Source organism: Manis javanica, chromosome 12 (assembly GCF_040802235.1).
Source record: "Manis javanica isolate MJ-LG chromosome 12, MJ_LKY, whole genome shotgun sequence".
Lineage (NCBI taxonomy): Eukaryota > Metazoa > Chordata > Mammalia > Pholidota > Manidae > Manis > Manis javanica.
This window is the reverse complement of record NC_133167.1, coordinates 109,965,150-109,991,958: the sequence shown is the minus strand read 5'-3', so window position 1 is coordinate 109,991,958 and position 26,809 is coordinate 109,965,150. Positions and strand designations below refer to the sequence as shown.

Sequence of the window (26,809 nt, the reverse complement as noted above, 5' to 3'; positions counted from 1 at the left end):
CCCCTGGTCTTGAAGATGCTAGTAAATTTTACAGCCTATTCATAGGTTGAGTATCCTTTGTAAGGGGGACCCATGTCTGAATTAACCTACACTGGGTAAGGTGCACTGTGACACAGGCTAGGCCGGGAGACCTCCTGCGAGGCTGTGTACTCATGTCAGACACTGAATTAGAACCGAGCAAATGTTTACTCATCCAAGGGAGACATTAGGCACCTCAGGTCTGTCTGCCTGGAGGTGACTGTTCTGAGAGCTTGCAGAGGGGCTACCCCATGTCCCAGGGAAGTCTTGGCAAATGTGCTTCCAAGGGAATGTGCGGCTGGGAAGCACAGTAGCTGATCTGAGCTCTAGCGCCATTCCCCTGCAGCAACGGCCCATTTGCTCTTGGCCAACTATTTTCCCAGTTCAGAGACTAGGTTTTTTACACCATGACATGAAGGGGAGAAGTGGCCGGGCTTCTGGGAAGAGGGGCAGCTGAGCTTGCACGGGGCAGACACAGGCGGCCCTCTCGGAACCGTCTGCCGCATGCTGCTCCATGCAGACCATGAGGCCAGGGCCCCTGGGCTCTGGACGCCCACATGCAAAGTACTTACATAGCCGTCCAGTCCCCAGTTGTCGTTCTCAAACTTGCTGACAAAAATGTCCACCGAACCTTTAGTCTGAAAAGCTTTCAGAAGTACGTGGGCCTCTTCCTTCTTGTAAACACCTACAAAAAGGTCAGAGCCACTACCAGATCAGATGTGGGGACTAGCAAACGAGTAGCAGCTCAGGCCGTGGGCCGTCTGATTTGGCACACGGTGCAGAGATCCTAATACTGTAAACAACAGAAACCGCTGTTTTTATTTTCACATTTTAGCCTCTGTACTTGTTTCCTTAAAATGATTTCCTACTCAAGTCCTCGCCCACCTTGAACGACAATCTACTCGCTAAAGATAAAGAGAACAAAGATGAGAGGCATTCAATTATGTTAATGTTTAAAATCCAGCATGTTTTATGCCTGTTTTGCATCCTTGTGAGGAGAGGAGCCCACACTGTACCCCACACGGGGTTAACCTAGGAACACGAACTGCACCCGTGGCAGGGAGCGGCCGCAGGGGCACCCGCGGAGTGTGCTGGCCGCTGTGTGGGAGGATGCGGGCGAACAAGGACGTGGAAGGTACTGAGTGGCAGTGAGCCGCCTGCGAGCCCCTGAGCATGGGATTCAGCCATGAGGAGACGCTGTGTCCCTCTGGCTGCGCCTGTGGGCTCTGGCTTCCAACTCTCCCTCTGCCCTGCCCCCTGAGGGGCCACTGCAGTTCCCAGGTTTCTCTCAACCTCTCTTATCAAAAGAAGGATTGATGCAAGAATGAAAAATGTATGAAAAAAGCTTTAAAAAGTGTCTGACAGATAAATCAGAGCTCTTGTCATTTTACTGACTCACCAGGGGCACGTGAGTTGGAAACAGGATACCGAAGGGGTGATGTTGGGGACATGCGCAACGGGGCAAAATCTTACAGCTTTGACTAGATAGGTCACATGCAAAACCTTGAGCGAATTAATTCCCTTTTCACAGCTGGTTTTGTAATCTTTAAAAATGAGAAAATCATGCTGACCCAGCCTGGTTACTGAGAGCCTCCCATGACATGGAGGTTGTGCAGGGCCAATGTACACTCAGGAGCACTTCATAGATGTGAGCCCCCTCCTCCTCAGCAGGGCTGGGTCCCTCTGCTCACACAGCCTGGGTAGTGAACCCCCGGGGGGCCTACCTGTCAATTTCAGCTCCACCCGAGAGGCATCGACGAGCGTCGCGTTCACCCTAGTGCTTGTTGCATTGAACCAGTCCACAGTCAGAGTTGCAGCCTGTCTTTTCCCTAGATATTCGTAATATCCTTTCCACACGGAGTTGATGAAAAATACATCGGAAGGAACTGTGGGATGGGAAAAACCAGAAGAATGTCAGCATACACAGAGGAAGTAGCCTCGGGTATTTTAAAGCACAGAAAGCATAAAATCATTGAAGTTCATTTGGGATAGGAATACTTGCAAAGATTATTGAGATATTCTCTCGTTTCCACTGCTTGTGAAAAAGTTCAAACTTGTGTTCCTCATTTCTGCTCATGTGTATAAAACCATGCCTTTTCACAATATCAATATAAAATCTCACACTATAATTGGTGTAAATGTACATGAGTGACTCCACCGGTTTTCTCTTTGCTTCTGGCCTCATCATGTGCCTAAGCTGTTTAATTAGACAGGATCCACTACAAACAGAATTGGTCAAAACACAATGTTTGACCTGCTAGGTAGAAATAAAGAGGCATTTATCCCTATATATCTTTTTTAGCAAATCCATTCTGAGCAACCGATGCTGAGGACACAAACACAAGATGCCTGTGTTCATGCTTTCCGGCCATGCCAACCAGCTATTTCCTTATCCCTCACAGGCTAAACCCTACAAAACCTATCCTTGCTGCTGGGGACTAATGAACAGTGCAACCACTTCTGTGGCTTTGAGTACACCCAACATCTTGATAATAATTATTTAAACAATTAAAAACTGCTCTGCCAACACAGGCTGCTAACACATTTGCTTAGTGATAATGGAGATCAAACATGCCCACCTGCCCACCCGCAGCACTACAGAGGCGTGGTTTTAATCAGCAAGCCTGAAATAGCTATTTCCCTTTACTAAGATTAATAGCTTTTAAGATACTATCAAGACTTTTCTAAGTTAGCACGTGTTCGCCCAGCAGAAGCTAGTGATTGGCCCCTCTGGGCCACTCACTGACGAGCAACAGAATAACGGGAGGACGGTAGCTTCTGCAGGCGTCTGGGCAATGGCGCGTGTGCATCCACACATGGCCGTCAGTCCTGCGGTAGGGCGGCCTGTCCGGGTCCTTCCCATCCGACCTACCATGGCAGCATGCAGTGCATCCACCACCAAATGCCGCAGTGCCCGCGCCTGCCTTCTTGACTAGCATGTCCCTCCGGGAACGGGAAGAGGCACTGACATGGGGCCACGTGACGAGCATGCCCCCTCCCTGGGGATGAGAAGACGCGCCGTCGGGCACCACGTGATGAGCACACCCCTCCCCTGGGATGGGAAGAGGCGCGGATGGAAACCACTTGATGAGCACGTTCCTCCGGGGATGGAAAGAGGGGCTGATGGAGACCACGTGACGAGCACGCCCCTCCCAGGGATGGAAAGAGGGGCTGATGGAGACCATGTGACGAGCACGCCCCTCCCGAGGTGGGAAGAGGCGCCGACAGACACCACGTGACAAACACGCCCCTTCCAGGGAGGGAAGAGGCGCCGACGGACACCATGTGACCAGCAGGCCCATCTGGGGATAGGAAGAGGCGCTGGTGGAGACCACGTGATGAGCACGCCCCTCCGGAGGTGGGAAGAGGCAAGCTGGTTACGTCGGCGGCACTTCCGGAGACCGCCTGCGGCTCTTTCAGCACCTTCAGTAAAGACTAAGCCAACAAAACAGAACCACCACAACGGGCTGTTTTTCCTTCCATCGGAGACAACCTTGCGTGGATATATGGTTTGATTTCTGAATCTGATTTGTAAAGTAACATGCAGGTACAGTTGTCCAGAAAAGAGTTTAGAAAGGAGCTCTCGCGCCGGACGGTCTATACCGGCAACAGCCCTTTAGTCCTGCTGGACCACTTCTCCTTTTCTAAGAGGTCACGGGGACGCATCTGACTCTACAACAGCGCTACACGGACACGTGCCCATTTGATTCTAGAGGAGGCCGTTCTGTCCAAGACACCGGAGTTACGACCTCAGGACACTAGGAAAAGGATCTTTCATATTTACAGAAGCTTTCTATTCACGTAAATGAAAAAAAATCTTGGTCTAAATTTTCATTTGGAGGCACATGGCGTTAAATATTCTCTGAATTCGTCACACGGGCACACCACGTCGGACGATGCAGGGCCGGGACCAGGCTTCCGACCAGCGGGCGCCGCGCGGCGAGGTGCAGGGCTGAGCGCTCAGCGGGGCCCAGCGAAGCGGCCCTGCCTGCCTGCCGCCCCCGCCGCCGCCTCCCAGCAGGACCCACAACCCTCTCTATAAGGCTCTCCGTCATATCACGGCCTATCACCAATGTTTGTGCCCGTTTCTGCCCACAAAATATGGAGGCACCGTTCGCGGAGCCGTGTGGGAACACGCCCGCTTACTTGGGAGCGGTGTTTCCTGAACAGCTGCCGATGGCGGGGCTGGGGGTCTGAAGCGGCTCGGTGCTGAGTGACCGAAACATCACCTTGGCTCATGGACGATGGGGACCAGAAATTTTCAGGCTAAAATTTGCTTCACTGTTCCGAGAAGGGGACAGATCACTTCATTTGATTTAGATCTATGACTGTTCTGTTATACAAACCTGGGGTTTTAGTAACTGTTTCATTAACTTCTCTCACTCCTTTACCTACAAGTAAAAAAACAAATTATCATTTTCAAAAACATTTATTTTTGAGTAAGTTTGAAAAAAATGTCAAATTGAAGCAATTTTCCTTTCTTCAGATTTCTTGAATATACAATAAAAAATTAATATCTTATACAGATCCATTTTAAACCCATATATTTAGCAGAATATCCTTTGTGTCTGTTGGAAAACTGAGTTTATTGGTGAAAATCAGTGCAGATCTAAAATGTATTTCCATTTAGTGCTACAACAGAGAGCCTTACAAATAAGGGTGGTGTACATCCATTTTCTGACTGTTTGGGATAGGCTGCCCACAACTAATAACAAAATAACCAAGATTTCATGAACTCTCTTAATTTTCCAAATTCCTACACAAATCAATGAGCTTGCAAGGTAATACTGAATAACACCAAATTGTTTCCCTTGCAGAGTATTTAATTTGGTCTACCACATTAGATTTTACTCATAATCTGTTAGTTTTTATAGTTTTGTTTCATACTACAAATCGCCATTTCTGTAAAGTTTGCAACCTTGTATTTCTGACAGAGAAGGGCTAGGTAACCATGAGGGTCTGGAGAACTCCTAATTTGAGAACTGTCACCAGGCTCCAGCAAACGAAGATGAAAGTCACGGCTTCGATCACACCTGTAATTTCCATTATGCTGTTTAGGAATCGATGCACATATAATCTGTGCTTGGTGGGGAACTAGAAAGGTGAGCTATCATCAAATCTGTCCCAGAGTTATTACTTTCATATGTAAATACACACACTTGTGAGTAATTAATACAACATTTCTAAGTTAATTAGCCTTCAATTTTTAAGAGTAGAACCATTGTCAAAAACTCCTAAATTTATATTCTACTACCAAGCAGCTTGTGGTCTTAAAAATAACAGAGATTTTATCTATTCATCAATGCTCAATGATGATATTTTGCCCATTTTCATTTTGAAAAAATATGGTTTCTAAAAATATATTGTATATTATAGTCCTTTACCTCATAATGCTTTTCCCTTTGGCTTACAATGTGATGAGCGGATATAAAATCCGCATCTCTACCTGGCCTGTATCACATGCTTGGGCACGCACGCGCACAGCTCACGCACATGAGGCCGGTTTGGTGGGGGAGGCTGACATCTCCTACCAGGCTGTTCCCAAGGGGACCGTGAACCCGGGAACTAGCCCGACAGCAGCCGCCCCGCCCTGGGCCCTGTGGGAATGTGCTCTCGTCCCCCAAGTGACTCACTTTTACAGACAGGTGATTTCCCCGTCCATTTCATATCCGCTTTACAAGTCCTGTGCTCAGAGCCGCCTGCCAGGAAGAAGCCCGGGTGGCAGGTGTACACCAAGGTGTAACCGAAGGCAGGGAGGTCGATGGCTCTCACGTCCGCGTGGGCTGGCGTTTCTGGCTGTCTGCAGGCGTGTGCTGAAAAAGCATGTATTCCATTAGGACACACAGTGACTTTGTGTGTTACAGAACTAGCGTATCGTCTAAGGAAATACAGAAGTAAAGCACACATTTGGAAATGGCTGTGATGATAATTTTGAGCACAGTAGCTTTAAATATCACCACTATTCCAGGGTCTGCAACTTTCGACATGACCAAGGTCATGTGCTTAGCCCTCTGGCCCTCCCTCCTCCCCTGCCCACTATCTAATCTGTCTCTGTGTGTGTCTCTCTGCTTCTCTCCATGTATGTGAGTGTGACTAATTATGCATAGAAATTTAGAATAGAAATCGTAGCTTTGAAATCAACAGATCGCCTTGGATACACTATTAAGATAAGTGGTGTGCTAAATTTCCTTAAAAGACCAGTCCTACAAAGTAAATATGTACATATTGACACCTATTTAGAAATATGTCTTGATTTTTATCTGATGTCACCTAGCAAATTTGCTGTTCAGTTACATGAATAAATGATTTTGGCAAAAATTCAATGTGCATTTTAAAACTTGATGGAAATAATTAAAATATTTCCTTAAAAATGGAATTTAGCATAAATAAGATGGTAATGTTTAGATCTCAAATAACTTCCCGTTCTTTATAAAGTTCACATTTATGTCTCAAGTAATGGACTTGGCAGATGATTGTACAAATTTACAATATTAAAATCATGACTGCCAAGTGTTCAAGCATCGTGGTATTCCACTCTTCAGCAAATTCTCAATGTAGTGAAGATTTGAGATTAGCAAGCTCCACAGAATATTTACACCATGAATACATACACATGCATACATGTGTACACATATATGTGCAATGTCCTCATATGCAGTGAGTATTAGAGATGATAGTTTGAAATACACATACCAGTAAAATACACAAAAAAATCCCATCTTACATACTACTAAAATATTTTTCTGTAATATCCTAATGTTTTTATGTTTTATGTTTAACACAGTAAGAGTAAGATACTATATTTCACTAGATCGATAGAGGCTGAAAAAAATTGACTTACTAATCATTCCTACAATATCTCTTCTAAACTCATGATTAAGTCACAAAATAATATTTGATCCTAAGTAACTATTTGAATGATCAATTCATACAGAGTTCAAGAATGTTTTAAGCTTTTCTATAAATGCTCCAACATATCACAGGTCATGTCAGCCCCTTTAACAACATGATGCAGACACTCCAGGAGGATTTCGGTACGCAGGGGGCGTCTCTCTCCACGAATGTCACTGGTGATGCCACTCACTCAGCTTTGACTCAGGGCGCTTCCTCAGACCTCAGTGGGCCCAGTGCTGCTGGGAGACTTGCTATACCACAGGGTACTCTCTCCTCCTCACCCCCACCTGGTCCAGCCCCCCAAATGTCTGACCCAGTAGGTCAGGTGTGGGTTTGGTGTTCACATTCCTACCAAACTCCCTGGTGGTGTAGATGCTGCTGGGTGAAGGGCATCTGACTTTTGAGAAATATTCATTTAGGGAATTAAAAACAAGCAACAATAAGGCAATTCCTCATTACTTCTCTTGAAGTAAACACTTCCCAGATGTTTGAGAATAAACAGGTCGCTGCTGACAGTGAAGAAACCACACTTACGTATACACTCAGTCTGTATTCCACTCCACGTCAAATTGGCAAGGCAAGTCCGAGTCGTAGAACCTTGCACGTGGTAACCTTTCCGACACCTGAAGAAAACTGTGCTTCCGACCTAGAGAGGAAATGCAGCACTAGCTTCAGAGGCAAAATGGACGACAGCAATCTATGCAAGTCGTGCTGGAAAGCGCGGTCCAGGGTGCGGCATGCCGGGGCAGTTTCACTCCATACCAGGCCCTGGTGGTGTCAGTGACTCACTCTGACTGTGTTACGGTGCTGCACACAGTGTGCATCGTGCAAGGTCCCAGACAGGGCTGTGAGGTGGTCTGTCTGGGGCGCATTAAGTGCACTTTCTCTCTCATTTCAGCCTCGCTTCTCTTTAGTTTGTAGTGATTAGGTTTTCCCTTTTCCATGCTTTCTGGCAACGCCTATTTTAAGTGACTCACACTGCTAGCAAATTACTTTTGTTAACACTTCTGGGAGCTGGCCAACTCTCGCTCTATCATGGGACCTTCAGAACTCAGTCTGTCCTGAACCTTCACATACACAGACCCTTTACTGGTGCGCGGATGCCTGAAATGCCTCCCCCGGGACCTCCACCAAGCTGACTGCACTTAGTCCTCAGCACTTGCCTATTTCACTCCTCTGTATACTCTCTGCAGACCTTCCAGGGATGTGTCATGTGCTGCTGTGCCCCATCATCCCAGCATAAGATGCCCCCGTGTCACTGACGACATGTACCAGAAATGCTTGTTTATGGCCTGTGTTCCTAGCTGACTGGAAGCGCCGTGCAGGGGAGCTGCCCAGTGGCCAGTTTACCTGCTTTGGGAGAGCGAGCTGTAGTCACGTGCTGAAGGGAGCCTACCCTCCTCTCCTGTGAACACTTACATGGAGCATGAGACCAGGGCATGGGCACGGGGGGGCAGAAGACAGCGCTCAGAGCAGCAGCGGGCCTGGGAAGCAGCTTTGTGCACATGGTAGGTGCCCCGGGACCAAGCTGGAGCCTAAGGCTTCAATCATGAAGCCGAGTAAACATACAGTGAGAGTCCATCTTGGTACTTGCTCTGAGGATCTAAACCAGGCATGAATCCCTTTGGGTATGTTTCCTCATCAGGCTCAGTCCTGTCTCCTTTTTAGGATTTGGGGGAGATTATGAGCAAACATGTGTCAGAGATGCTACACTAAATAGTGGTGAAGAGTGTCAAGAAAAAACAATTGCTGCTTGGCACTGGCACCTGAAAGTAAGGGTAGGAATCTGTGAAAAAAATCATCCAAATTTATGTAACCTTCAAGGGAATCACTAATTCGAGATTCAAAGATGGGAAGGGTTCATTCACCCATCACCTCTTTCCCAGGACGGCCTCCATCTAACTTTTGGTATGCGTGCCGGTCCCCAGGCAGACCTCCTAGCCAACACACTAGCATTTTTACCTGGCAGGAAGATAGCTGGGAGCCTTTACCATGTACTGGCTGGAAGAAAATAATAGTGCCTTTCGTAAAATATCTTCAGCAGGATATACCAGGCCACTCCAGACTGATGACTGTGAACTAACCAGGAGTCTGTGAATCTGTGGGGCATGGATGGCTGGAAAATGGGAGCTAGTCACGCCGACTGCATGAGTGATGTAGTGTGACCCAGGGATGCCCTCACACCGAAGTGGCCGACGGGTGAGTAATGTTGCAGCATATGGAGCTAAAGGAAATGTGTGAAAGGCAGATCTGCTACACTCAAAATCCAGATGTATCCTGATGAAGGAGAAAAAAACATTTTTGGGAAACTCCTCTGATGGTCTCAGCCAGCTCTTCATAAGAGAGCATCTGTGTATTCAAATCACTGGTAAATAGTGCTTTTGGGTATGGTATGTTTTTCATGCTAGCATAAACTTATTGTGTCAGAAGGGGAGTGAAGGATTTATCCAAGCCTATTAGCTTCTTAAGATAGACCATAGGATACCCTGCTGAGTACAAACACCATAAATGTGGACTCAGTGTGGGCTGTTTGGGCAAAGCAGGACCGCTGAAACCAGGGTTCGGTTTTTCATAGTGAATTAGTGAGAGCCGTGCCCCCACAGTGTTTCCCAGTGTCCCTGTGTATTCGGCATCCCACATCCGTATGCCTGAAAGCGTGCACCTGAGGCTTACAACCACATTTGGCACCTCATATACATGTGCCAGATTTAACCTGCAGGTACCTGTGAGAATTTCCTTTGCAGACGACAAGAATGCCGACAGGAAGTAGCCAGTGTGTGTCTGAGCCACTCACACGCAATTATTTTAGTTTTCAGGAGAGAGAAGTGGATGAAGAAAAAAACTTCTATTCTAAACTAACAGGATTCCTAACTCAAATATAATCTACATATTTAACTCAAATCCATCTAATCAGAGAGCCCTGAAGTCCCTTGAATATTTAAGATGATCAACACACTTTATTTCAAACTTCATTACCTTCCATTTTTAGGTATTCCTCTAATATTACCTGAAGTGCTAATGGATTTTTTATTGAAAAAGTCAAATGAATGCTCAAAAGTGAGATTGAGTATGCTAACAACTGATAGAGATCATATGGAAAAAGATCACAAAGTAAGCTTAGACTACAGGTCATGAATGCATTTCTTCTTCTGTTTAGTCTCCAGAATTGAATGCTATGCATCCACTATATAAGGTCACTAAACAAGCTCTTTTTATGTTTGTCCCTTCAGTGGTAAATCACTCCAATTTGAGAACTGCCATATCAGTTCTTCAGACAAAAAAATGAACTATTATGCATGCGTCCAAACTGAAATTAATATAGCAATTGCTGTTGTGTGAATTAAGATATATACAGTTACCCCCATTCTGACCTTAAGATATCATGTAGAAACCCTCTCTGAGTTATTTTAATTTAGGCAAATACAGCATGAATCAGATATGATACATAAAAATATACACGTGTTTAAGTATCAGTTACATTTTATACTTACAGAAATAGATAGTAAAATGGAAATTGAATACCTCATATCCTCTGGAGCTATTTTGTATTCCAAAGTGTGGAGTACCCGGGTCTGGGCAGGTGTTATGAGTAGGATCTGAAGTTCACAATTAAAAGAAAACAAAAAAAACAGCACCAGTTATGTTTAGTATAGGAATTCTAACATTTTTCTAAAAGGTGTTAGAAAATTGAGAAAATTGTGTTTTGACAAATGTGTACATTTTGCATGAAAGGTAAAAATGAGTAAATTGCTATATTCATCTTCTTTCAGACTTCTTTAGGTATTAATCTTTAGAGCTTTATCAGGCTCTAAGTTACTCTGCAGATTATTTTCTGTATCAGAAGAAGCATGTTCTTTTCCATCCTCTGGTTAAATGTTTTTCTACTGACAAATTATATTGGTTGGTTAATAATATACTACTTCCATGAGTATTATGATCCCTTAGTTTTTAAGGATTCAGTGAATGGTCAGCTCCTCTGTCATCCACATTTCCTGAATTAATTTTCCTCAAGACTTCGAAATGAGAAATATATTTACTGCTTCAAAGTTAAAGCATATGGTAGATTGAAAGCAGCGTTTTCCCCAAAAAGGTAAGACTTGAGCAACTGAGAGACTGTGGGCTTATCAGCTGCTGCGCTCCAGCTGCCAGAAAGAGAATAAAACAGATCACTTGCTAAAAAGTTTTGTTCTCAAGAGAAACTAACCTACGGGGTTGGTGGGGAGAAGATGTTTTGTGTGTGTGTGGGGCGGGGGGGATAGCTCCATACAGCTGAAGTGTAAATCAAATGGCAATAAACATTCCTATCATTGGAAAAAGTGGTGCTTCCAAGAAATTACTTCTAAAAGTGTTTATTTTTAGTAAGAAATCATCCAATTTGTTAGAAATCAACCAAGAGCATAAATCATTGTTTTCTATAAATATGCAAAATATCCACTCTTCTGGTCAGGAAGGCTGGGTGAACAAAATTTACCCAGCACCAAACGAGTCTGCAGCCGTGAGGGGCGAAGACAGCTGCTCTGAGGTAGAATTAAGCGTCTGGTTTCTATGCCCCTGAGAGTGTGACTCCCGGCAAATACAAGTTCTACCGGATCCGTTCCACCAGACAGATTTCATCTAAAACCGAGGGGTTTCCGTCATAGAGGTCACCCTGCCTTGCGGGTCTCCTCCTCACCCGCTAAGGTCACTGGGACAGGCCTGCTGAGTCGCCCGGTCCCCTCCCCACCCAGGTCCCCGTCCCCCTGGGCCACGATCCCTACCGATGCAGGCGGGCTGGACGCCGCTCCACGTGCCGTCGGCCTGGCACACCCTCCGTGGCGACCCCACGAGCACGAAGGGGGCCCGGCACTGGAAGAGGACCTCAGATCCGTAGGTGAAGCTCCGGCCGCTCAGCCGCCCGTCCGCGGGGGTGCCCGGGTCCCCGCAGAACACCGCTGCGGAGACGGCAGGGTGAGCAGCCCGCGGGCTCCCCGGGCCTCCCTCCCGCCGGCCCCCACCCCTGACTCACGCAGGCACCGCGGCGGCTCCCCGCGCCACTCTCCGCGGCCCTCGCAGGACAGGACGGCGGCGTGCGACGGCTGGTAGCCGCGGGCGCAGCTGTAGGCGACGCTGGCCCCCCAGCGGACGTCGGCGCCCTGGGCGCTCCCGTGCGGCACTGGCGGCGGCGGGCTGCAGGCCACGGCTGCGGGCGACACGGGGCGGCGGGTCGGGACAGGGAGGCTTTCCCGGAGGTTTTCATTAATTCGGGTCAAGCAAAGGTGCAACACGCCCCGCTTGGAGGGGTCAGGCCCGCGACACGCATCGGCCACAGGGCCGAGAGGGCAGCAGGTCCTCTGCCCCGGTTTGCGGTCAGGAGGGCCCCCGGGAGGGTCACTAGGGACAAACCCGAGCGGGGCGCGGTCCCCCGGGGCGCCTGCACGCTTCTGAGTTTGTATACATGGTGGGTAAGAGCTTCTCCTGCTACGTGTAGTTTTTGATTGAAAGATAGAATTTCTAAAAGACACAGACTGCTGACCCCTTTGCTGAAAAATTAAAAAAACCGAATTCCTGGACGGGAGAGATGATGTGCATGCCGCGTGCCGGTGTTCATGAGCCCGGGGTCTGAGCGCCGCGTGCACGGGGCCCTGGGGAAGAGCACGGTCCTCACGCCGCCCTGCACGGGGCCGCCCCGCACCCCCCCCCCCCCCCCCGCCTGCTGCCGGGGGCCTTCCGCACACGGCCGGAGGCGCTCTGGAAGCGCCCTCCCGGAGGTCCTCGCTCCCCGCTGTCCCCCGCGGAGGGCGCTGGCCAAGGCGGTGGGGCAGAGGGGCGGCTGCCGCCCCGTGTGCCGGGCAGTGGCCCGTGTGCGCTCGCACTCAGGCTTTCGCGAGCAACAGAGGCGCAGGTCACGCGCTGATTCGCGCGCGCACGCCCACCGGCTGGGAATGGCCCCTCTCTTGCCGTTCCGCCTTCTACCCATCTGGTCGTCGTGTCACCTGCTGTCCTGGGGAACCTGTAAGTGATGGCTGGGGGACACGCTCTGAGGGAGGGGATGTCCAGGGAAGAGGCCCCAGGTAGGAGGCGCGCTGGCTGGCCTGCGACTAGCAGGGGCGCAGCCTGAGGGGGAGAGGGCCTGTCTGGAAGGGCCCGGCGGGCTGCGGCGTTCATTACTAACGTAGTGGGGATGAGAAGAGGAACAAAGGCCCACGGACACACGCATGCTGTCCCAGAGGCCAGACCACGCCACGGCAGCCGCCATCAGATGCCCGCTGGCTGAGAACAAGGCCAGTGCGAGGGTGAGTGTCCTCAGGCCCTGGCTTTGTGGCTGCCTGGCAGCAGGCACAGGACCAGGCACTTGGGGGGCAGGAGCGACAGATGGCGGCGTGTGGGGTCCTCCCCCTGACAGGGACAAGGGGCGTCAGAGGCCACGCTGTCAGAAGGGAAGGGAACCGGGGCGAGTGCCAGGCGCTGTGTGGGCCCCACAGCGAGCCCGTCCACACAGCAGCCCTCTGAGGGCAGCACCTCCCTCAGCAGGCTTCCCGGAGTCGGGTACTCCACTCCCACGGAACCTTGTCTGGTCCTGGTCTGAGACACTGGGGCACCATGCGTGTTCATGTCTGACCACTGACAGGCTCGAGCCACCATCCCCTCCACTCTGGTCCAGCTGATGGGGGCCTGCATGTGCCTGCTGGTGCTAGTGGGGAGGCCCCAGTGGTGCCAATCCTGCGCCCCACTGCCCCCCACCCTTGTCACTCGGACCTAGCCCTGCTTTGCTCAAGGTGCCTAGACCACTTCAGCCCGCCCTGCCTCCTGGAATGCCCAACTGCCTTTTCATGTCGTGTTCCTTTTTGGTGGCTTCTTCAGTCCCAGCCACGGAATCCTTCATGTCATAGTACTAACATCCTCTGCCATTGTTTGGGGATTCGCTCTCCAGGTCCTGCACGTCATGGTATTAACATCCTTTGACATTGGGGATTCACTCTCTAACCTGACTCTAAATTCCTGTAATTATGTTTCCCATCACATCTGCTGAAAGACTTTATACAGCTGGGGTTACATGTTTACAAGACTGAGCAACACACAGTGGGACTCAAATCACATACACAGGGCCAGTGTGACTGCCCTCTGGGTGCTGGTTTGTGGTCCCGAGCATCTACTCTGTGAGAGTTTTCCCATCTGTGAGATGGAGATAAAAGTAGATTAAGAAAATGAGGTGACTTACTATTTGCAAATGGGTTTACAAGAATTCCTAGCGCGGAAGGACTACACAATGCTTGCAAAATGGAATAACACACAGCCCAGGAAAGGCTTCTGCGTGTATGAGGAAGCCAAAGAGCGGCGGCACAGACCTCTGCAGATGGGCTTGCGGTGGCTCCACGTGCTGTCTTTGGTGCAGCGGGTCGTGGGCGACGCGGCGGGCTCCATGACATAGCCGGGGTTGCACTGATAGCTCACGGTCTTGTTGAACGTGAAGTCCGTCCCAAACTGGATGCCATTTGCCACGGTACCTGGATCCCCACAGCTGATAACTGATGAGCAGGGAACAAAGAAGAATTAGAGAAGTACAAAATTGGTATGCAATGGATCAGTCATGGTTTCTGTTCAAGTTACTCTCCTTAAGCAGCTGTTCAGAGTGATTAAGCATGATTTATAATGGCAAACCTCTCCTCTAACGATTTTACTGACCCACTGTCGGGAGGCTGCGTGCTGGGAGTCTCTTATTTCTGCCCACTGGTGGCCGGCTGTGTGGATGCCGGCTGCGTCCCCAAGCAGCCCTCAGTCAGGCCTGGTGTGAAATCCCAGCACTGAGCCAAGGACACAGATAGGCGGTGGTCGGAGAACCAGCCGCCTCCTCACATCGCTGGAGACTGGACGGTCCACAGGGAGAATAAGCCCTGACATCCTTGGCCTCCATTTCAAATGTCCAGCCCAACTGTCCATTTAAGGTGGTTTCAACCATATAAACAAGAAGGTAAAGAAAAAATCTAAAAATATCTAATAAATGGTCATAATCTCAAACATGCATATTTTTTTTTTTTTTTGCTCTATGTACTAAAAAGCCAGTGAAACAGTTAAAAGTGCTTTCCCCCTCTGGGCGTCTCTGAGGTGGGTGGCCTACCTGTGCAGTCGGGGGCTGTGCCTGTCCACGTCCCGTTGGCCGTGCAGTGGCGCGTCATCAGCCCCGAGGTCGTATAGCCTTCCCAGCAAGAGTAGACGACCGAGCTGGAGAAGAGGACGCCATCGCTGCTGACGATCATGCCGTTGGTTGGGGTGCCGGGGTTCCCGCAGGACACGGCTGAGGGACACAAAACAGTGACACGGAGAGCAACCCACTACTAAAGGACAGAGAGAAGACACCAAAGGCCGTCAGTGCCACAGACGGCACGTTCATTAAGATATAATAGGATGTGCGGGTATGCATTATGTTTAATATGCATGTTACGTTGACTCACACCATTACTCAACTGATGAGTGCAAATGTGAGAATTATACTCTCTTATTATCCTTTCTAATGACTTCTAAACAAATTAAAAGATGAGTTAAAGCATGGCAAATTCAAAGCCTTGTTACTTTGAGATTTAACACATTTATAACACAAAATAAAATCATTTACGGTTTTTAACAGGATCTATGTGATATCAGCAACTGAGAACATCTCTCTTCACTTGACAGCTGAGTTGGGAAGAAAATCTGGGCAAATCGTCCTATTTTATGTCTGCAGGGTAATTCATTTTGGAAATTCAGGCTGCCCAAGGACTATGAGTGACTGCACTCACTGTTCTGTGAAACAGTCTCCTCACTGTCCCCAGACCTAATGGCAGCTGTCACCGGCCGTGGCACGGCATGCAGGCGCAGGCTTCCGGACGGCTGCTGAGGACGGGCAGGGCACCAGGCCGCTCTGCATGTCTCTGTCGTGTGCCCTCAGTCAGCACACAAGGGGGCCCAGCAGCCCCTGGGCGGGTGTCAGGCTGATGATGTCAATCTGTGAGGGCTTTTGCCTTTTTTAGTTGAGCCTATTTACCATAAAGACTCGTATTTTTCCCTTCTCAGCTGTCCCACAAATAGGTATGATAGGCAGACACATAAAAGAATATGACCCTTGGATGGATCTGAATAACAAGGATGTATCATGAGACCATTTCTGAGAATGACCAACACATGTGAAGATGCTCTTGCCTACTTAGTTGATCCACTTTCAAACTGAGGCTTGAGAACAAAGATGCACTCCTCCTCAAATTATGGACGAAACAGACTGCAAATGTCCCCAGAAGCCACCGCCCCGCTAAGGGAAGCTCAGCGAGCTGCCTCCCCCGCTATTACGCTGAAAGCCGTATCGCCCTCGGCTGCACTAGGTCTGAGCTGACAAACAGGGCACACACGTGCTGCTGCTGAGCTCCCTGGGCCCCTGGCGGGCGTGCTCCATCAGCCCTGGCCCTCCTCCCTGGTGACTGGCCCTTCCCCTGAGTCCGGGCTTACAGTCCTTTCCAGCACAGGTCTTCCAGAAGTGTCCTGGCTGGCACTGAGGGGAGGTCCGTTCACCAAACCTGAAGCATACTATATCTAACATTCTCTGAAGCTCCGAAGTTCTAGGATGACTGTGATATAAATTAAAACTTTACACTATAAAAAACCAGGATGTTGGACTATTCAAGACAATCATTCATTCATTCACCCAACACGGATTCATTGCCTGGTGTGCAAGAGCTGCCGTGTAGCCGTCGTAATGGAGAGCCTCACACAGAGAAGAACTATATGGATCCCGTTCATGATTTAGCAAATGGACCAGACACCCATGCTACTGTGTTTTATTTTGATCATATCTGCTGTTAAAATCTAGGTAGCAGGTTTCCAAAGTCACCTTAAGTAACTAATGCTAAACTGAAACGATTTGGTGAAACATATTCAACGTGAGTTACTGGCAGCTCGGCTGTCAGCCACAGGATGCCCGTCAGGACACAGCCGTCCTAACGTTTAGGAAGCCCCTCAGATTCACGGGCAACTTTTTCTTTCCGACAGGGACACTCGCCCACACCTAAGCCTCCGACAGTGACGACTAGGAGACGGTGAACATATCTGCTTTCGTATCAAAGCCATGATGGTTTAAGATACAGGACTGCTACCAAGGAAAAATGAGGGATTAGATTCAGAGGTACTGGAAGGGAAACAAGATGTTTTTAAAATTACAGGTTAAAACTTCTTTTTAAATACATCTTTTCTTTTTAAGTACATTGGGTTAATGTGACTCCTTTGTAAGAGATCATTTATTTCACTTGATTTATGATAAGATAGCATTACATTTATTCTGAGTATACTTCATTGTTTAGAAATATCCATACTGTTCACTTAGATGCTGCCTTAGGAAGAGTGCTGTTAAACTGGGTTAAATGGCTTTGGGTGTTTACCAAGTAAATGTGAGCAATCAAGTTTTTGGCATGCAGGGTCTTTACTGTAAAATAGGTGTCATAAAATTAGTTGCTCCCAGTTGTAAGATAACACATGCTATGTGCAAGGTGCTTAGTGAGCTGACGCTACTGTTTCTGTCATTATAATCATTACCATCGCACATCCACTACCTGAATGAAATGCAGGATTTCTCATCATCTCACGGGAAGAGGATAGGAGGTGCCTAACGCACCTGATTCAAGTACAACCGAAGATGTAGGTGTATGGAGGTGACTTCATGGGGTACAGCCATTTGAAAAGCTAAGACAGTGAGCCTATGATTAAAAGACCAGATCGCCAACAAAAGAAAACAAGACTTGAAGTGATGAAAACATACTAGAAATATATCTTCTTAGATGTCTAATAATTTTTGATAGATTTTCTGTTTGCAATTCATGAACTCATCCTGTTTTTACCATTTACTAAACTGTCCCATCAGAATCTAATGTTTTTAATAGATTCAGGGAAGGTAATTTCATCAGATGGGAGATGATCTGGGTCAGGGGACTGAAGAGATGGTCATGGCCAACCTCTGTAGAAATTAAACAGTTATTGGTGACCCCTCTTTCTATAGAGAGTAATTTATGCTCCCACAATTAGGACATGTGATAAACAGTAAGGAAAAAAAATAGAAAGCTAAAGATTCTACAAAAAGTTGTAAGTGCATACACGTGCGGTGGCGGGTGGTCTCAGTCACGTGTTCCTCGCCTCCTGGGTCACTTCTGTGAGTGTAATGCAGACTATTACGCACTCAGCCTCCCGCCACTTTGTACAGCACATCTGTGGATGTAGTTGATTTGTGGGGCATGGGGAGTTTGAGAAGTATTTACGGTATAGTGGAAACATTCCAGTATAAGGAAACACCTGAATTTCTAACTTGAAATAAACCAAATGATATTTAAAAAACACTTTGCATAATGTGAGGTAGGTACCCTTTGAACGAAATCGCCAGTAAGGCCTCCTCCTCAAGTGAGTGAGCTCATAGGTCTGTCTGGACTAGAACTCACAGAACCACAGCACCAAAGGGACATTTCCATGGAGAAACACGACTGTAAAAGTATTTAATTTCTCCCCCTTTTAAATCTACAAAACTAAAGCATAGAGGTAAACTTGATACAAGATGTAATGTCCCAAGGGAATGACCATACTTAACAGAATAAGAAGGTATCTGAGCTTTGCTGAGCTTTGGGGAGCTATATATTCCCACGAAGTCTAGTTACCAATAATTTTCAAATGTTTTTCTGCCCCAATCTCTCTTTTTCTTCCACGACTTCAAGTACAAGTGTGTTAAGCTGCTCAATGTGATCCCACAGGGAGATAGCGGGCCGGGTTTTTCCCTCCTTTTTTCTCTGGTTTTCAGAATGGATGATATTCATTGACTTGTCTTCAAGTTAACTCACCCTTCTGCCATTTCTCATCGGCTAAGCCCCCCTAACAAGTTCGTATTTGCCGGTTCCAGGGTTCCCATTTCATTCTCTTTTATTATTTCCATGTCTCCTGAGAATCCCAGTCTGTTTACGACTCTCGCTTACTCTAAGTCTCTGACCATCTTTGCAGTGGATGTTAGGTCCTCACGTGTCCCTTTCAGTGTCTGTGCCGCCTCCGGACGGGCCAGAACTCTGGTGTCTGCTGGGCCGGGGCTGTGCTGTCCTGGCTGTGCGTCCAGAGCCGCTCCGCGCGGGCGGACACTGTGAACGGGACGGCACCCAGCGCCCCTATTCCTTCAGGAGCGCCGGCTTTGCTCTGCCGGGCTTTTAAACTGACTGTGCGCCTTCTGGCCCTGCTGCAGTTCACTCCTCATCAGAGGAGCTCTCTTAGTCTCGGTCTAGCATGGCTTTGCTCTGGGCCCCAGCATGTTCCCCTTATTTTGTGGAGTGGTGCATGTTCACGATGCGGGGGCTTTCTGGGCCTCCAGGAAATGTCCCGAGTGCACAGGAGCGGCCTGACCCGCAGGCGATGTCACGGGCCCACCCTCCACTGCACGCAGCAGATCCTCGCCGCGCTGGTCTCTGGGCACCTGCCACGCAGCCCTCGGCCGGGCCCCCGCGGATGCCTGGTGTTCGTCTGCCGCTCTGCCTTCTTAGCGGCCCCTTCTCAGATTCCGACTCCACAAACCCCAGTTCACGGGCCTACAGTGATTTCTGCTTCATCGCCTCACCAAGCCGCTGGAGCCCCTGGGTCCCCCTTCCTGTCACAACAGGAGAAATCTACAGAATACGGTGATCATGGAGCTCACCTCCTTCCTTTCTTCCAAGGAACGCAGTCATGTACTACGTGTTGTTTACTAACAAAGATAATTGCCTCAGGTATTTTGTTGCTTTACAGTTATTCTCAGTAAGAAGTTAGCCTACAACCACTTAATATGCCATGAACTGAAGTGGAGGACTTATTTAATTTTCATAATGTTTAAATATATTCTGGGCTGACGGCTCACAGGTGTGGTGTAGGGGGAGAAGGTTAGATGGGGTGTAAATGCAGATTGCACAGTCAGGCACGACTTGCAGGTGCTATGGCATAGACTAGAAAACTTTCTGGTTTGGGTGAGAAAAAGCTGCTATCATTCAAATGTCTACACGGGGGAGATTATCTACATGAGAAAACTGACTGAAGAAGAAAACCTACCTATTTATTGTTATAAGTTTCAGTCAATTAAAAAGTATAATCTTGCAGTTCACAGATGCAGGCTGACATTTTCCCACTATTATTGAGTCATATTTGATTTATGTCAACTTCTTTAAGATTTACACAACTTGATTGTGAAGAGGTGATTTGGAGTAAAACATCGTCTTGGATGCAGATGTGTGGTATACAGATGGTTATCTCCAAGACAATCTTTGATTCAGGATGAGAATATATATACACACACATGCATGCACATATGTACGATATATGCTTATGCATATGTATGATATAAATTCATTCTTATTTATACATTTCTATTTCTATATTATGTATTTATGCATTACATGCTTTATAGTATATATATATATAGTATATATAGTATGTAGATTATGCATAATTAAATTATATGCATTATTTTCTATTCATGTATATAACATAATAAAATAAGATGCAGGTGCAAGTATTAATGGCATAGTAGAGAAAATGGAGATTGTGGAAACAATTTATATTTCTGGTATTGATATTGTGTGATTTCATTTAAATTAATGAAATTATATAGAAAGTGTTTCATACATATAAGAATAGGTAATATGTGTAATCATTTTAGACTCAAAAATTAAGTAACTGAGAAGTTTGCAAGCAAAACTATGTACGTTTAGCTGTGTCTGTTGCAATTCTAAATGAGTCACTTCCTGGACTGTGAACAAAAATGATGCTGTCTTCCCCTCAAGGCAGGCTTTGCCAGGGTGGGGCACAGCACCTGTGAGGTAACCAGGGTGTTTCTACCATTATTACCAGGGTGCTCTATCACTTCCTATCATCCTTCTCAAATATTAAGATAAAATGAGATATACTCACTCCAAAATACTACCTAGAGAGTCTCCCCCAATTCTTTTGTAATACAGAGTTCTGGACAAGGGCCACCAACAGGTGGAAGGTGGTGTGGGCCTGAGGGTCCTTGCAGCCAGCCGCCGGCCGGCCCTCCGTCTGCTCCTGCCATCACTCCTTTAGCCCAGCCAGTCACCACCAGCGAGCACAGCATGGCAAGGTCACACAGAGACCATCGTGGGGAGGGGATGAGAGATGTTCTGAGGGTCATGGGCCTCCAAAGGGTGAGGACCGACCACTGCTGTGTGATCTTTTCAACAGTCAGAGCATCTTCACATACCCAGTCATGATTTTTGATGATCCTCCTATACATTTTGGGGGAAATAACTGACTTGTACAAATAGTCTGAATCTCTAGGATTTCTGTGGGCTGATACTGGTCATTTCAGAATGCAAGTCCACGCACCTTCACACACAGGCTGCAGGCCTGACCAGGACCCGTTGAGCAAACACACCCGCTCAGAGGAGCCCCTCAGTTGGTAGCCCATCTCACAGGAGAAGCGCAGAAGGCTCTTGGTCTTGAACTCATCTCCCAGCCGAGACCCATGCGCCGGGGTCCCCGGATCATCACAAAATCCAGGATTATTTCCTATTGAACATAAACATATAGAGCAATATGCAGTACTGTTAGGACCGCTTAAAACAGAGCTATTATGTTTAAAGAGAATGAAAAGTTATTAAATCTGTATTGAACATGGGTTATAGTTATGTAGCATCCTGGAAATCTCATGCAGAAGATTTTATGTATATGGGCACAGAAGTGAAAGAGTTTAAGAACTGTTCCGGCGCGGCTAAGATCAAAATGACTTATTAAAATGTGGTGACAGGAACTGGTATTCCTTAGAAGAACCAAGATCCTGGGAAGTGTTGGCAGGCTTGTCAGAGGGATACAGGTGAAGGTCTACAGGGGACGTAAGAGATGTCAAATAGGTCTGCTTCTCAGTAGTGTCCAGGCCTGCTGACTCACTGAGGTGTACTTATTTGAGAAGCGTTTATGGAAGATTAAATAGATTTTTTTTCAAAAGAGGATCAATGTAATAATTGATTATAGACAGGAAAGACTTGGAAGAATTGAAAGGAAGCATAGGACAGGAATAAAGAGCAATCAGGGACAAGGAGTCAAAGCAGGCGAGCTTCCTAGCCAGATGCGCATGCGGCCTCCACAGGTGGCAGTGTGAACTGACGGGAGCTTGGGAGCCGATGCAGGGGATGCAGACGGCGGCAGGGACGGTGGTGGGGACGGCAGTGGTGGAGATGATGGTAATCGTGGCATATCTGGCTGGAAATGGAATTGCAATGACTTCAAACAAGTACACCATTATACAGTACTTTTAAGAAATTTTGTAACTGTGTAATCGCTCACCTGTACAGTGGGGCAGCGTCCCGCTCCAGTGACTATCCTCCTGGCAAACTCGAGTGCTGCTGCCTACAAGGCTCCGGCCCCCTTTGCAGGAGTAGTGCACGACGGCCCCATGTGTAAACAGCTCCCCGGTCAGGATGGCATTGGCAGGAACCCCTGGGTGTCCGCATGATACCACTTAAAAGACACAACATATAGGCACGTCACTCCCGTTAAACTGCTTTGCACTGTCTGTGCAAATCTGCCTGGGTCTCCCACACACATACCCCAACATCACTCGGTGATGAAAAACCCCTAAACAAACTGGCATTTCCCTGCAGTTCTCGGAGCTGAGAAATGCCAATTCCCACGCGACACCCACTCTGAACATCCATTCACCATTAAAGACAAGGAAAGGTTCTGTCAGTGAAGTTTGAGTTTCTGCTTTTTGTTTTGTTTATCTTAAGGTAGAGATTCACCTTTAGGCTTTCAAAGAGAAAGTCACTCTAACTACATTTTTTCAACCTGCTCTTCACTGTATTCTCAAAAAAGTGGTGTTGTATGAAAATGTTAGAAATTATCACAGAAAACTATTTCCATTATTTCTTCAGTTAATGTGACAACCATACAATTTGCATGAGGACAAAACTCTTGCCAGATTTACTTTCTCTACCAGTTTCCATGTCTAGGAAGACCATTCTAACAATTTTCTTCAAATAGGTGCAGCCTCAAATGCCTAAGTGAAATAAAAAATAAATAAATAAAATAAATACTCTTACTCATGTTATTTTACACAATCTCAGTGCTTCCATTCATTTCTTTAAAATTATTCCAAGTCAGGCCCACACTCTATTCACAAATTATCTCCCCAAAAGGAAAATTCAGAATCAAGACTAATACAGGATAGTGAAGGCTTATCTCCCCCCCTTTCTGCAAAGTTCCAAATTAGGGTTAACGATGGACAAATTTTATGGTATTGTGCAAATAGGTAACTGGACGCAGGCTACCAACAACTTCTTCAAAGGCACTGACTTTACATCCTAGAGTAACTTCACTTGGTCACAGGGACGCAGACATGGTACCAACCCGAGAGGTCGACCTAAAAGGGTAACAGGCAGACCCCGGGTCCCACCAGCTCCTACACTGACGCTGTCTGACACCGACACCCATTCACTGGAGAATGAGATTGTTATCTAGGTGGACCCCAAAAGAAACCCGATTAGAGCTGAATCTGTAAAATGGTCTGTAAACAACCAGTTCATGATCACGTAAAGAAGAAAGAAAAATCAGTTGAGACACTGTAACAGAAGAAATAGCGATGGAGCTCGGCGGCAGCACAGCACGAAGAGCACCTGGGTCCCCACAGGCACAGCGATTCCAGGCGCTAGTGACAAGTGGTGGGGCTGAGGAAAAGGAATCGGTGAGAACCTGGCTCCTGGAGATGCGGGCCATGCTGGCATCATTACAGACATGAATGGGAGTCTCACAAAAGCCAGGGAAGACGTGCAGGAAATGTCTGGGGCAAAAAAGGAAAAATAAAAACCTAACGTCTTGGAAAATTCCCACATGTGAAGGCCTAGAAAGCCAGGAAGTGGATCAAATTTGATGAAGAGAGCAACACGCTCTGCGTACAGGCTGGGCTCACGGGTCTGAAAGTCACCAGTCTCTTTCACGGTAGAAATGCAGATGGTTGTGTTGTTACTGCCAGAACTTGACACAAGTGTCCGTGTGGCCTGGAGGGGCTCGGGAGGGGTCCTGACTTGCAGGAAAAAGTCTCTAACCCATCCTGAAAATGTACCGCGATGACCCTGAGAGGTGCCGTGGACGGTCACTTTGTCAGTACTGACGTATAATGTCATTGTCACTCCCCACTTTCTTTGTTCACTCTGTCTGCGACACAGTGAGCATGGAGAGGTTAAGGTCTTTACTTTAAGGCTTGTGTTACCTCCGATCGCTTTTTAAAAGACGGGAGAGTGAGTCCTCCTCCTCAATTGTCAGGCTTTGTTTCAATAAAACGATTCTTTTTGAGCTAAAGGACAATAAGCTTTTTCAAATGAAGGAAACATGAGCTTTTTGGGTAAAAAAAATGTGTTCTTATTAATCTACATGGCCTTAAATATACCAATCACAAGGTTTTGAGGAAAGCCATAGTTCTCTCTAATTCTATCCACCCAGAAAGTCATCTCCCTTCTTTATGGCAACATGCCTTCCATTTATTAAACACGGGATAAGGAGGAAGGTATTATCAAAATACTGCCGTTTTTGTTATTTTTGTTATATTAACTACTGGCTACCTCAGACGGCACATGAGACCTGCATTAGGTCCCTCAGAGTCCCCCACGCTCTGGCCATGGAGACTAGGTCACCAGGATGGGTGCTCTGCGCCAGAGCCCTTTGCCAGCATTTCTGAACCCAGGTTTGGACAGTGGAGCTGAGAGATGCAGGCGCTGAGGCCGCCGGCTGCCACGTCTGAACCGTGCAGAACTAAGCGTGTCTGTGGGGACGAAGCACAAGACAAGCAGAGAGGGGACCCCGTGAAGCCCGTACGCCGAGCCCACTCCTCTCCGGGCAGGTACATGGGCATGCCATTGTCTCCCATTTTCCCCTCAAACTACTCTTGAGTTGTGTTTTGTGAATTCTGGCCAATGAATAAAGATATCACACTAACTTACACAGTTTGTGATGGAAGGCAGAGAGAACCCGCTGGGGGTGGTCTTACCGGGCTCTGGAGCCCGAGGACCTGTAGTGAGTCTCACTTACCCAAACACCGGGGCAGAGAGCGATCCCACAGGCCGTTAGCCATACAGGTCAGGGCGGAAGAGCCCAACAAATAGAATCCCTTCTTGCAGTGGTACGTGACGCTTGTCCCATATTCAGGGTTCTCGGGGAGGTCCTGCTGCCCGTGGCGGAGGGCGTTTTCCACCGAGCCCGGATCTGCGCAGTTCACCACTGGAAAGGAAACCAGTCACCAGTCATGTGGACACAGCTGAACATTCATACCCCGAGCAGGTGGAAGGGGAGGCCGAGCCCTCATCCGGGCAGCAAGTGGGCAAGATGCCGGCCCCACAGCCGAGGTTCATCATGAGCTCCCACTCCCCGGAGAAGCCCTGCTCACGGCTGCGGGCCGCTACACTCCCCCAAATCCCAAGCAACGTACCAGTTACCAGAGCAATTTTTTAATGACATGAGGCCAGTTTCCGTTAAGTATTTCCTAATAATAGGCTTTTTCAATGTAAAGTGTAAAATTACTTTTCTTGGTTTGTATGTTATGAAAACTTTAATAAAAAACTGGCTGAAGGTAGTTTAAATATTTTTACTCAAGTGTGACATTTTAGGACAGTCTGTGACACAATACTTAGTTACCCCCCCCCCCCCGGACTCCCACAGGCATGGCGCTGCTGTGTGGGCCCCTAAAGGCATTTCTGTTTTGTGTTGATGCAAATAAACATGGCCATCCTTCCATCAGCACTTCGTGTAAACGTGAATGAGGCCAGCCCCCTGTCACTCTTCCCCCTTCAGGAACGGCCTGGGGTGGGAGCCGCCAGCAGGCAGGACACGCTGTGCTTCATCTGAATGCCTGCTGGCATCTGTGGGGAATCAACCATGTGCTTCGCAGGTGCAGAAGGAAAGAAAGAGGCCCGGATCATCTCAGGTCTGACCCACCGCCCCGGTGAATGAAGCAGCTGCTAGGGAAGCAGGCTCTCCAGATGGTTCTGGCTCAGAACGGGCTGTGCAGCACATTCTCTGGCTGGCGGTGCGGGTCTCAGCTGCAGGCCGGCCCTTCACCTCTCTGCACTAAGGAGGAAGGTGTGGGCAGAATGGGGGGTTACAAAGGTCCCTTTTAGGCTATCAGATAATATTCTATGCTTTTAAAAACAATTCTTGAGTATACAGAAGACCCAAGTTCTTTTGCATCAAAAAAATAAAAATAAAAAAACATGCTTCTGGAGCAGAGGCAAGTATTTTAAGGCGCCTCAGTGGCGGTACCAACAGCAGGGTGACGGGACTTGCTCACTTGCAGCGATTACCTCTGTGCAGCAACTCTAACTTGTAAGACTGATTAAATTTATAACCAGAAGAGCTCCTGCAGAGGCGCCTTTATGCCAGGGACTTGAATGGCAAGCCCAGGAGACAGAAATAGGTCCCCGGGTTACATGTTCACAAGAAGGAAGGTGGCTCTTTGGCTCGGCTGCTGAGGACACTACTGTGCTCACGTTTGTGCTTATGTTCCTCTTAGGCGACGATCCAAACACACATCAGATGCCTTCTGCAGGGAGAGCAGAGGAAACCGCACCCCAGGCACGAGGGGCTCTGTGTGCTCCAACAAGCCTCTCCTTTCTGATTCTGTGCTGTTTATGTTTTGGTCCAGGTCTCCTTAATACAGCCTAGCTGTGTGACGGGGAAGAAGGAAGAAATGTACTAAGCCATCGCCACCTTGGGCTTGGAGCTCAAGAGAAGGCTCCAGCCGGCGATGAGACGAGAGGCAAGGGTGCTCACAGCCGCCGCCGCAGGAACAGGCCCCGCAGCACGCGTCTCCACAGGCCCAGGACTCAGAGCCCGTGAGTTTCAGGCCCAGTTGCTCTGAAGCTGTGGACGAGGATTCTCCTTGATGGCCCCTCTTGCCCTCCGC

General features: G+C 47.9%; 1 protein-coding gene across 4 annotated transcripts in view; it reads right to left on the bottom strand.

The window, feature by feature from the left end:
* CSMD1 (CUB and Sushi multiple domains 1) overlaps positions 1-26,809 on the bottom strand; it is a 1,487,013-nt gene that overhangs the window by 10,353 nt on the left and 1,449,851 nt on the right. For 3 of the 4 annotated variants that reach the window (XM_073219228.1, XM_073219231.1, XM_073219230.1), the window contains 13 exons: positions 24,940-25,128; positions 22,204-22,377; positions 21,247-21,429; positions 15,008-15,184; positions 14,238-14,417; positions 11,918-12,091; positions 11,670-11,843; positions 10,435-10,508; positions 7,447-7,558; positions 5,652-5,831; positions 4,365-4,409; positions 1,743-1,904; positions 591-703 (listed from right to left, as the gene is read on the bottom strand). In XM_073219228.1, coding sequence (XP_073075329.1) covers positions 591-703; positions 1,743-1,904; positions 4,365-4,409; positions 5,652-5,831; positions 7,447-7,558; positions 10,435-10,508; positions 11,670-11,843; positions 11,918-12,091; positions 14,238-14,417; positions 15,008-15,184; positions 21,247-21,429; positions 22,204-22,377; positions 24,940-25,128 — 1,937 coding nt within the window. The remainder of the gene's footprint in view (positions 1-590; positions 704-1,742; positions 1,905-4,364; positions 4,410-5,651; positions 5,832-7,446; positions 7,559-10,434; positions 10,509-11,669; positions 11,844-11,917; positions 12,092-14,237; positions 14,418-15,007; positions 15,185-21,246; positions 21,430-22,203; positions 22,378-24,939; positions 25,129-26,809) is intronic. The other variant, XM_073219229.1, reaches the window with a different exon arrangement.